This window comes from Clytia hemisphaerica, unplaced genomic scaffold, assembly GCF_902728285.1.
Source record: "Clytia hemisphaerica strain Z4C2 unplaced genomic scaffold, Clytia hemisphaerica genome assembly, whole genome shotgun sequence".
Taxonomy (NCBI): Eukaryota; Metazoa; Cnidaria; class Hydrozoa; order Leptothecata; family Clytiidae; genus Clytia; species Clytia hemisphaerica.
This window is the reverse complement of record NW_027103979.1, coordinates 2,257,226-2,270,014: the sequence shown is the minus strand read 5'-3', so window position 1 is coordinate 2,270,014 and position 12,789 is coordinate 2,257,226. Positions and strand designations below refer to the sequence as shown.

Here is a 12,789-nt window from a genome sequence, read left to right as displayed (position 1 = left end):
CACGTGACAAATCAAAACGTTTTTTTCACTACTACCTCCCTGTCATTTTTCTTTTCTCTTTTTATTCTATATCTCTTTTTACAATTTCGTTGTTTTTGTTGATCTTAAATTACAGGGAACGTCATTTATAAATTCATGCTATGAAAAAGATAGGTAACAGTGAAAGATACTGTGATTTTTAATCCTCATTTCTTTTGTAACCAAATTTTTGCGAAATTTCATTGAATTTATTTTCTTCTCTGGGAAATCGGCCAAATTTTCAACTCCTGCGCCTCAATTTTGTCTCATGGGAAATTACACTGAACTCTCAACCATAAAAGTGATCCTCGGCTCATTTGATTATGGGAGCGATGGTCAAGTGGTTTATATGCTAACCCGACAAACACAATTCGAATCTGCTGTTCCGTTCAGTTCATAGATAGCCGAGTCGGTAGGCCGTGGCCCCATGAAAATAATCAAAAAGCATTCTAAAAGTCCTGGGCTACTACTATATCGACGCTACCCATCTATTTTAAAGTTGTGAAGAATAGAATCTTAAGCAATAAATAAACAAGAATTTTTTTGGCTCGAGTATTTCCACTACGTAGGTCAACGAGAGAGGGGTGTATTTTATTGCTTATTTATACTACACCACGTAAAAATACTCAGAAACTTTAGAGTCCGAAAAATAAATCCGAAAAACCGAAGATATTTGATACTTTAGCCAATGAAGAGTAAAAAAAAACAGAGTTTTAGTCCTTTTACGGGTGGAGTATGGCTATGTAACTGACTATTGTAGACTCAAACTAAGGGGTTACATTTTTTTTATAAGAACAAACTCTATAAGAACATAAGGTTTCGATGGTCGAAATATTAAGAACAAGTTAAGAAAATTTTAAGGCTTTGTGGACTTAAAGTAAAAACATCTGATTACTTATGAAAATGGACAAAAATACTCAAAAAATGTCGAAAATAAGAACCTGTTAAGAACATTTTTAGGCTTAACAAAGGCTTCAAAATTTTTGGATGTTCTTATAAAAACACATGTTTTCAAAAAAAGGTGAAAAATAAGAAAATTTTTCAGGCAAAATACCCGAATATGATTTTTTATTTTCTTAAAAAACAACTTTTATCGAAGCTAGACTAGATAATGCAGAGACCCGAGATTCGACACCCTTTTAGCATCGGACTATTTTTCAGGAACTTTTAAGTTTTTTGCTTTAAGTTTTGTTTCCTTTTTCTTAGCATAAGTCAACGACTTATTAAAATAGTGTCGAGTTTAAATGATTTCAAGAATAAACTTACGTCTCCTAAAAGAACAATCTTACAAGAATAATGAGGCACAAAAATACCAAGAAATAAGAACAATTTAAGAACAATTGCTGAACCTGGAATAGCTAAAGTTATTAAGGGGTCAAATTGGTAGACGTGTAGGTAAGTACAACCTAAATTACCTCAGTTTTTCATAGAAATAAAAACATGGAACTGTGTATAGTGTGACAGTTTTTGGCTTAAAAGTGCAAAAAATAAGAACAGTTGATCTTCATAAAAAATGTACTCGTTCTTATAAAAAAGAGTGTCAAAATATATGATATGACAACTTTCATACCAGTAGTTAGCTGTTAAATGAAAAGTATAATACCCCCTTCTCCCTCCACAGTTCCGTTATAGCAAAAGCTGAGTAGAAGATGAACTATCACTTGACCTTTAAAGAGATTCCTCATGATATACACGGATCTAACGTTTAAAACATAAATAAAACAATTTTTATGGGAAACCGATCAATTGGATATAAAATTTAGCATATACCGTATCACTTCGAACAAACACACCTTGTGTTTATTAAGCTCTTGGATTTTAGGACGGGCGTGCGTTCATCCGAGAAGGGGGAGGAGGGCGTTTAAATGAAGGGGGTGTTTATTAATAATCTCCAGCCAAGGTTAATTTAATAAAGTGAATGAGAACCTTGTATCAACTTTTTGTTTTCTTTCAGCTCAAATTTATCATTTTACAGATGCAAAAAAGGGTCAAAATTAGTTTGAACACTAAAAGAATACTTTTATTAACATATTATCTAAGTTCTCCTCCGTATGATTCTGCCTTACAGGTACTGTTTTCAAAGAAACGCCCCTTCTATGGAGGTGGGTGGCGGTTATTCAAAGGAGGCATTTATTTGATTGGGCGTTTATTGAAAAAAAAGATTACAGAACGCAAATGTTATGCCACACATAATGGCAGCCTAATGTTTTGAATTGATGTGTCATGATTACATCATGAAAATCAAGAATAGAAATCAAGGATTTGGGTTGAAAATTTCCTTGACACAAAATGGTAAAAGCTTTTTCATCTTGCATGTGAAAGGCTTGCCTTGATGTCCACAACGGCAGGGATGGGAGGACTGTAAATTCTATATTATTTCTTTCGATGTTTCTTCTTCTCTATATCGCTCTGTGCTACACGTTTTTTATGAGAAAAATCCATATACAAATGTTGTCTTTATCTAACCAATCAAATTTCTATCATAGCACGACCTGATAGCTGTTTAAGGGATCTGACATACAAAACTTAATTGGAGTCATCAGGTAGCGATGAAGTTATCACCGATGGAAATATAATGGTGAAAGTTTGTTTAATGAATGATATAACACCCCTGTATCACAGACCCGGGGGGGGGGCACTCGATTTCGAAACGACGGTATGTGCCGCGCAAAATCTGCTTTTCAAAATTGTACCCTTACAGTGCAGTTCAATATGCCTGAAAAGGTACCCTTTCAGTGCATTTTCTCTTGATTTACCCAACCCTTATAGTGCACTATATTTCTCAGCTGTAAATCTGCGTTAAAGAAAAAGCTTGGGAAATTTTCTGTTTCAAAGAAAAACTGGGAAAATTATTCTTGTCAGCTGTAATTATCAGACAATAGAAACTTTTTCAAACAAACGAGAAGTATAAACCTTTCTTTTTAACAATTATTTTGAATTTGTTTTAAAATTCGACCCTTGCAGTGCAATCTCACAGAAACACACCCTTACAGTGCATTTTGGGATGCTGAAAAACCCCACCCTTAAGCGCGGCACATGACGTAGGCCAGATCATATGAGTGCCCCCCCCAGATCACAGACCATGAGGAGCCTCCAACCCACTGGAAAATTTGGTCAAACTTTCGTCCCTTGTGGTAATCCCAGCCATAAAAAAATCGCAGTGATTACTGACGGTAGCTAACATAGCAGGTTTATAGCTTCTTTTATATGTCAGAAATGATATTTCTAAAAGATGCAGACAATCACCCTCCATTAGTGAGCTCAGGGATTCTATCAAATTTATTTGAACTGACCCCCGCCCAATATGAGAATTATTACAAAGTATACACATTAGAAAAACTGCAGAAATCCTGTCCGCTTAAACTGTAACAAGTTCAAAGAAATTGAAACTTTTTGTACCATTGTATTTTAGCAAGCTAGACGACTAATTCAGACATAGTAGAAATAAAGCAAAAAGTAATGGATGGAACCAATTCTACACGCTTTTTTTTATAAGAATACGCTTTATAAGAATGCCCATGATGAAAATGGCCAAAAATTTAAGAATAATGCTAAAGAATGTCACCATGGAATTTGGCTACTTAAGCTAAGAATACCATTTTTAGAGCATTTTCAATTATGAATTGCCAATTACCCCCAAGTAAGGATCACTCCTTCACAAAAATGCCACTTTATGCTTGAGACGTATGTACTTAATGTTAAATCTAGTCTGAATTAGGATCCTAACCTAAGAATGCTGTAAAAATATTTTAGGATGATTTTCCCAAAAAAGTTAAGAATATCCATGATGAAATGGATTTACACCATTCTTATAAAAAAAAGCGTGTAGTTTATATAAGCTAAATCCAGTAACAATAATTGTATTATTATTCGAAATCTATTGAGAATTAAGCTTATTTCCTCGTTTTTCGAAATTTGGAGTTCGGGGTAGAAAGTCGATTTTGGGCCACTTTCAAATTTAATCCGATATTTCAATTTGGCTCAAGTTTAGAGACCTCCAGGCTATATTATGAGCCTTATTGGACCATTTTTGAGCATTTGAATTCTCAGTCTCATGTTAAAACTTAGAGTTAAAACTCTACCCTTCCAACCTACTTTAGAGCACTTACAAATCGATTGTAGTTTCAAAACCTCCCGGTGGATTCCCCTTTTTTCTCAAATATTACGACCATGATTGTAGTTTTTCTTATCAGCGAGTTTATTTATTTTGAATTTTTTGAGGACGGTGAGTGACTGCAGCCATTTGGAATAGCCTGGAAAATCGAAAATGATACAAGTACTTGTCGTCCTCAGCTGATCAGGATCTAGACGAATCAGTTAACCGTCTCTGTCGGTGCTATTGCGCCAGTCAGCTCAACTCTTTTTCTAGTTCCAAAGCTATAAACACCCCTGTATCACAGATCCACTGGGACCCCAGTCCCACTGGAAAATTTGACAAAAATTTGGTCCCCGGTAGGAAAATACCCTGGAATTTCTGTGAGACAGGGGTGTCTATAACGCTTCGAAGTTTGTCCTAGCAAATTAAAATAGAATCCAAGCAAAAGGGTATTAGTCGGAATCTGAAAGTGTTAAAAATCAACGTAAAAATTAGATGAATAATAATGATGATATCTTACCCATGGAAGATCTGAGGAAATCATAATTCTCAAAAAATTGGTTTTCAATTCTGCAGCACGAAAAATTCACAACGCAATTCTCTCCTTATTCCAAAATTATTAACTCCTCGGTGATATTTTTACTGACTGTTTTCATAGCATTTGAATCAATGTTGTTCTATTGCTTTAACGTTTAAATTCTCTTGATTTCAAGAACAATTTTTGTTTCGTCTAATTATTTTCCCTCCAAACAATATTAAATAAAAGTTTCTCTTTAAAATTCAATGCTTAAAATTTTGCAAGCCAGTTGATTTTTTTTTTAAATGGAGCAAAATAACGAATCGTTCTTGTAAAGCCGTGTTTGTCTTTTTTGAAATTTAGTAAAGTTAATTTTGTATTTTCTGAACAAAAATTATGGAAAAATGGCTTTAGATATTGTAATATCTAATTAAAGAAAAACTTCCCGGATCTAAGAAATTTCATGGACAGTCTCCAAATTCTTTTAAAAAACTATTGCTTTTAAATGTAATAAGCCAATAAAACTTAAAAAAAGAAAAAAATCTAAAATTCAATTAATCTCTAATTAGTCTTAAACCGCAACCAATTCAGTGGTTACGAAATTTCATAATATGAAAGATTAGATATTTCTGGATGTTGCATAGGATTAAACCAAAGTGCACCAGTTAAACTTTGGGTGAATAAATTAATAGTTTTAACTGTAGTGGGACCTGATTGGAGCCCCTTCCTCCTAAAATGACGGACCAGTTGCAAATATCTTTTCCAATTTCAAATTCCTTCTCAAATACACTCTTTGTCTTATGAGAACAATGAGGCTCAAAATCTTCACAAAAAAAAGAGAACAATTTAAAAACAATGCTCAAGCGTGGAATTACTCAAATTCAAGCAATTTCAGGGTCAAAGTAGTAAAAAATTGTGTAAACAGCATAACATACCTCAGGACAACATTCTTTTTACTATTTTTGTCCATTTTCCTAAGAAATTGGGTATTTTACAGTCCGTGAAGCCTTAAAATGTTCTTAACTTGTTCTTAACATTTTGGCCTTCGAATCCTTATGTTCCTACATACTTTATTCTTATTAAAAACACTTGTATAACTGACTAACATGCATTGTAATCAGGGGGTGTCAAAGATTGTTAGGGTTCCGTCTTTGAGAATTACCAGTAGGAACTAAGATAAGAAACAAATATTACTTCCTTAGTCTTCAGAAAGATGTGGTTCGGACTTGATATGGCACCCTCTCATTTGGATATTTGGGTGTGTGTATATTATACTTGTGATGAACAATCGTGTCTTAATTACGCCCTTGTGTGTTTAATTTTCTAAATTTTCACACGGCTTCTCGCTGCAGAATAAGTAAGTTTAGGAAATATCGGAACACCGCAAAAATAGGGCAATACCGTGAAAACTGTAAGGATGGAAAACATCTCTTCTCCGTAGAGGGACACAAATTACTACACTGTGCGTGTTTTTTATAGGCCAGTGGCATTATATACAAATAAATAACCATGCCAATGTGTCCAATGTGGCATTGGTTACACTTTATTCATCCATGTGTCACCGCTTCTGATGCGAATCGAGAAACGTTTCAAAACACAAATTACTGATAGATTTTCCTAAATCAATATTTGTTTCTTCAGTTTTAAAACCAAGAAGAGAACGGGGTAAAACACTTTTAGTTTTAGGCCTAACACTTTCACTGATTCGGTATAAATTTTTACAAATTCAAAAATGGTAATAAAATATTTAACTGATTCTATGATAATTATATAACAAAAATAAAATTTATAACTGAGAAAGTACAAAGATTAAAAAAAATTTAAATTTAGTACAAAGATAATTTTGATTTTCCTTTTTCAGATGCATGGTGTAAGTGATATTAATAATGTAGTTAAATGGAATCTCTTTGCGGCGTGCTCAGTAAATTAGACCAATGGATAGCTGGCTTGAGAAGCGACACCGCAGTTGTTGTAATAGTTTCGTCTCATTTTGATGTAACCTTCGCTGCCCCATGACATTCCCCAGCTGAAAGGAAAAAAAAGATATAGATAAATGAATTGACCAAAAAATTACGGTCAATTGATAGCCAATTGATAATTTTGAAATTTTTATCATCATCTAAAGGTATATTGTGATTCAAAATTTTCAGAAAATGTTATAGTGATTTCTACACTATACGCGACAACTTTTTGTTAGTATTAGGGCTTTTTCTTGGAAATGTTTTTGTCATATGTCTCCAGACTAGCATATCGTTCAGTTGAAACAATGATGAATTGAAAACTTTCCCTAATCTTCATTTTCGGTTTGTAAGTTTCATTTTTACCTGTTTTTAACCAACCAATAATCTTGTCCGTTGTCTGACCCATATCCAACAGCTAATACACCGTGATCCAGTCTAGTGGAAGAGCACTGTGGTTCGTAGTAAACACCAGTTGAGTAGAATTGGAAGGATCTGTAAAGAGATTTGAAGAAGGAATTAGTTAAAACAGGCAAGAAATAGTACCCGGAAAAGTCCCACTTGTAAATTGACTTTGATTTCACCCCCATTCGAAAATCAATGTTTTAAAATTTGCACTCCAAAACCATCTCCACTGGATTTTAGAACAATAGAATTTATATATCCCAATTTGAATTTTTATCCCCACTGAGGAAAAAAGTTCCACCGGGGCTGTGAGACAGGGGTGTAATAGTGATCTCGTTTGATTGATAATCAGTTGAATCTCTAATGAACAATTGAGGGCTTGATGGATAATAACATTTTGGGTTTAAAGAAAACTGGACAATATTAGTAGTTTCAACCATACTCAGGGTCCCTACGGTTGCTTCTGACATTACGTCACTTCTTACATGAGCTGATTGTACTTGATTGGTTTCAAATTAGACTAGAAATCTAAGCTAGTTTGATTCGGTTAGCAGGATGAATCTGAATGTTGTGACTACACTCCAAGGCAAACTTAACATCCATAAAAATAAAAAAATCTTTAAAGCACCTAATTCGTATGCCTTAGCCTTGTGAATGGGGGCTTAAGTAGATAACTAGGCTAGATTCGAGTTATGTATTGAATAGAAAAGCAGGTAAACTAATTTCGTGAAGTCATTGCAATGATTACAGTAGCATGAATATTTAAGATTAAACTACTAAAGGTTGTGTTGATTTGAAATTACCTGTGACTGGCATCAATAGCGACGGAGATTGGTCCAACTGATGCGATGGCGTCTCTGAGAGCATTTTCATCACCACGAGAAACGTCGGTGTAGCCAGAGACTGTAGCTCCAACGTTGGATTTGCTGAATTTACAAGTACCGTCCTGGTAACAAGAAAAGAAAATATATATGGTGAAGATCAGAGATCTGACCTCAAGGAGAGAAAGTGTTGAAAATACTAAATAAAATAAAGATGAAACATAAAAAGGCACTAATATTTTTATAATTATATGTTTTTTTCCATTTTTTTGAATTTTTGTAAATATATAAATCAAACCAATCAAACATCCTGTCAAGAAATGAGAATTTTATGCGAAAAAGAACCAATAAACCAATAGACATAAAGTTTTAAAAAGCCAAGCAGAAAAACACAAACACCAAAAACCACTCAAAAACCCAACCAATGCAATCTGGAGTCCCTGACTTGCGACAGGCGCAGCGGCTTTAAACATGTTTTATGGACGTCCAACACTCAGCCTCCCCCAGATTCCATAACCCTGAACCGACCCTGAACCGATAAGTTTACGTACTGACTGAGGACAACGATAAATCAACACTTTTACCGTGCTCGATTTTGTGGGTCAAAACTGTGGGTTATTTCAAATCGCTTCAGTCACTTTACCGTCCTCAAAAGTGCAAATACATAAACTCGCTATCAAAATATCCGTGATGGTACCTTAATTGTCGAGTTCACCACTGATTATAGCTTTTTTACATACAGGCTGACATTTATAGCCTCCAGTACTCAATAAACTTCGCATATTTTCCCGAAGTAAAGTGACCTTGCCGTCCGTAGGTCCAATAAGAAATAAACATACATGCCTTCCTCTCTAAAACACCTTAGCAGTCCCCAAACCATATTCTAAGTATTGATTTCCCAGGGAAGTTTTGTCATTGAAGACCAAGAAAAAAGCGAATAAAATGAACAGTATAAATAAATATAGACAAAAGTCTGAAAATGATGTAGACAAAAATCAATTACAAACCTGTGCAGTGTATGGGTAGCTTTCTTCTGTATCGATTCCATCTTTTTGGATGTATCGGAAAGCATAATCCATCAAACCTCCATTGCAACCGTTGTTTCCTTCTTCCCCAGAGCAATCAACTAAATTTTGTTCGCTCAAGCTGACCAATTGTCCAGTTTTCTTGAAATGTTGTCCTTCCAATGAACCGGTCTGTAAAATTAAATGTAGAAATAGAAATCATCATTCCCAAAAATTTCTGTATTTATCAATTACTAGATTCCCGGGGGGGACTGGGTTTGCGAACTGACGGTATGTGCGGGCCAAAAATTGGCTTTTAAAATTGCACCCTTACAGTGCAGCAAAAATCAGTGAAAATCATACCCTTAGAGTGCATTTCCCTCCAAATTTTCGATCCCTTTCGTGCAAAAAATGGTCAAAATTCTAGTATTTTTGGTCAAAATATCTAGAATTTTCAAGAATTTTCTGAAATTTCTACCCTTACAGTGCATCTCTAGTTTTTCCGACCCTTACAGTGCATTTTAAACATATTGGAAAAGGTACCCTTAGGACCCGCACATACCCGTCGGTCCTTTTGCCCAGCTGCCCCCCCCCCCCCGGGACTAGATTAAGGAAATCTTTCCTCGCTGACATCATCGATGGGGAAAGTGGGAAAGTGGGAACCTTTTGTAGGCCCGGCAGAACAACCATTAAAGTGGGGCGGCTGAAAATCAGACACGCTCAAAATGAGACAAAATTTGCTAGGAATTTGAGAAAAAAATCGCATTTGCTCAAAAAAGGGGAGGCTGAAGTCCCCCTAGTCTCTCTGCTTCCTCCGGGCCTACTTTAAAAGGATCTTGTTGTGTTTTTACCAAATTAGTCCAAGATTGGGCTTTCCAGACAAAAGATTTTACTCCTCAATGTTGAGGAGGTCATATTTTCCATCCATATGTGGTGATCTCAAAAAAACTTGGGAAATCCAGGGGGCTTTTCAAAATAGGTAAACGTTAGAACTCGTCTCTGAAATTTAGATGACAGGGGGGGGGGCTTGATGACAATCCAAGGGGGAGCTTGATTTTTGTCAAGACATTTTCCACTTACAGTGGAGAAAGCCCAACATGAACCACATTGTCCTTGATTCTTGACAGGTGTTACGTAACCTTGCTGTCTCCAGTCAACTTCTTGAGGTGCTTGCAAATGAGCTGGTCTCATGAAGGTGGAAGCTCCTGTACTGTTCATTGTTCGGTATCCGTTCATTTGTGCTCTGAAGGAAAAACAAATTATATTGGTCGGATGATCTTTCAAACTAGAAAGGTGATGTATTCTTGAAACCCAAGTTGATTAATTTTTTTTCATTTTATTGATGATTTTAGCCAATTAATGTTGAAATAAAAAAAATTGGCGTTTTGTGTCAGGCTAATCCATATAAGAGCAAGCAGTCATAACGGTTGGATTTTCGATTTTTAGCTTTCGATTCCTCAATGGGATTGTGTGTGGAAGTGCAAGGAATCTTTAGAATCTCTTTTTCATTTCCTGAGCTATTAACCATCGAATCTAAAATCCCTACGAATAGTAATTTTCATCCCCAAATGCATTTATTGGCTTAAAAGTTCAGATGAAACAGGGATGTTTAAGTACGAAATTGTATTTCCTTGGTACCTCCTCTGAATTTAGAACAGTTTAGAAGCTCTCCAGACATCTGGGGAGATCAGAATACGTTAAGGTCATCAAATCATGTGAAACAGGGATGTAAATTACCTGAACTCAAGGTTGGTGTAATCTCCGAAATGGTTGATTTTCAATTTCATGTGTTTGTTTTGAGCATTGAATTCAGTGATGTATTGAGCATTATCTTTCCAAATAGCATATCGAACTCTTTCTTCGTCCAAATCTTTGTAAGCTTTCTTATGAGTTAATCTCCACACAAGCCATTCATTATCTTCCACTTGAGGGTTTTTCTCGATGGTGTAACCAACGCAAACGCCAATAAGGCAAAGGAGAGCTAAAAGTTTCATCTGAAAGAAGATATGTATTGTTTACATAAGAAACATATAATTTGTGAAACTGGTAATACAACCCCTTGTATCACAGACTCACCAGAACCCTCTCCCAACTAAGATTCTTAATCAAAGTCAACCCTGGGCCCTGATGACGCTTAACCCGCTTAACTTTAACTACCGGATCTATATTGACGGTGTCGGCTTTTTGAAATCATCTTACAAATTGCAAAGTAGTGTTGACTTTTATTAGCCTTTGTTGCTACCTGTTCGTCAATATTTGAAATGAAATATTACATACATTTATACAACCCCGTTGGTAAAATCAATATAATTTCAAAAGTCATTTATAGCGATTAACTTGAAGCTGAAAACATACTCGAGAAAAAGAATATTGAAAAGAACAGCTTAGAAATCCTGTGGAATCATAAAAGTTAGAAACTTGGAAATCCAAAGGAATCATGAAAGTTAGGATACTCAGAAACTATAAAATTGAAAAGAAGTAAAGCCTACACTTACCATAGTGGCTACAAGATTCTTGTTTTCAAAACTTCAAAAGTTTCTAAAACTAAAAATCCGCACTGCAATGATGTTCCAAGGATCGGTTGAATCACATTTTATACTCTTTCAACAACTTGTTTGTATAAGGTGAGTGCAAACATGATGAATCTCTCTGGAGAAGAGTGCTCTCATGACTGAATTAAGTAAAAGTCCTTCAACAGTTAGTATTTATAAGCAACTTTGTAACCCCTTTCTCATAGACCCACTGGGAACCCTTCCCATTGGAAAAATGACTAAAATATCGTCCCTAGTGGAAAATTATACTCTAGCTTCTGTCCCCACTGAGAATAGTCAAATAAACCAATCCTCACTGCAAAATATTTAATTATTTTTCGACCATCCTCACTGAATTTTCTGACTTGAAAACAAAAGAATTGAAATCCCAATTTATTAAAAATATGAGAACGTCAATCCCCATCGAGATTCAGTTATTTTTATTCCCACTGGCTGAAAAAATCCTACGGGTCCTGTGAGAAAGGGGTGTCTTTATTTTTGTGATCCCAACTGAATCTCACAAATGAGGCTCAGTGTTTTTCTTCTTGGGGTTAATATGAATTTCAAATGGCTTAACGTTATGTAACTCTTTATCTCCTAAACGCCCTCATATAAAAAAAACGAGTGTAATTGTCACCATCATTTAGTCACCGAGATACCTTCAACTTTGTATTTTGTTTAGCCATTAGCAATCACTAGCTGTCTTTATATATTTGATAATTTCAGCATGCAATTGTCCTCTTGAAAAGTGAGGTAATTTAGGTTTAATAACTGATTTTTCAGCCATTCAAGACTCAGCATTATTCTTAAATTGTTCTTTTTTTGGGTATTTTTAAGCCTCGTCAATCTTATAAAAATATATTGAAGCTAATGGACTTTAACTTTAACCATTGCTTATGACAAAATGTGAGGATTGTCTCCACCACATAAGTTTTATAAGTGGATCTTACGACGATGGGTAAAGAGAAAGTACTCGAGCTGTGACATGCAAAGACCAAACATCTCGAGAAGTAAACATCATATTGTTTGTATATGACTGTCAACTGACTTATAAGTAAATGCCAATGCATGAATTTGCTCACACAAGAGTGGTACACATTGCGACATATTGTTATTAGATGCCAGAACATTTTGAAATATGGCCAAATTAAGCTCTTTTTGCGATACTGTTTTTAAAACTTGCAAAAATCCTTAATAAGAAGAACACACTTCGGAAAAGTCATCGAAAAAGTCAGGTAAAGACTTGCCAAGTTTAAGGAGAGCAAATATCCATTTGAAGCAGCCTTTATTAGCAATTTAGCTGTATCTGAAATATCATTAAAAATCACGAGTAAGCTCTTTCAGATGATCAGAAATCCGATCTCTATTTCGATTTATCTAGTGATTGATATCAAAAACAAACAAGACGACTTAAAGTCGAAAATTTCGCCTAGAATTTA

General features: G+C 35.1%; 2 protein-coding genes across 2 annotated transcripts in view; one reads left to right on the top strand and one right to left on the bottom strand.

Moving 5' to 3' along the window:
* The window catches only part of LOC136810989 (dynein intermediate chain 2, ciliary-like), a 285,291-nt gene that overhangs the window by 169,793 nt on the left and 102,709 nt on the right, over positions 1-12,789 (top strand). The gene's annotated exons all lie outside the window — the stretch shown is intronic.
* On the bottom strand, positions 6,237-11,420 carry LOC136810978 (procathepsin L-like). Its single transcript, XM_067067573.1, has 7 exons — positions 11,315-11,420; positions 10,557-10,813; positions 9,900-10,062; positions 8,823-9,011; positions 7,798-7,940; positions 6,956-7,084; positions 6,237-6,657 (listed from the first exon to the last, which is right to left on the bottom strand). The coding sequence occupies exons 1-7, from the start codon at positions 11,315-11,317 to the stop codon at positions 6,558-6,560; spliced, it is 984 nt and encodes a 327-aa protein (XP_066923674.1). The 5' UTR covers positions 11,318-11,420; the 3' UTR covers positions 6,237-6,557.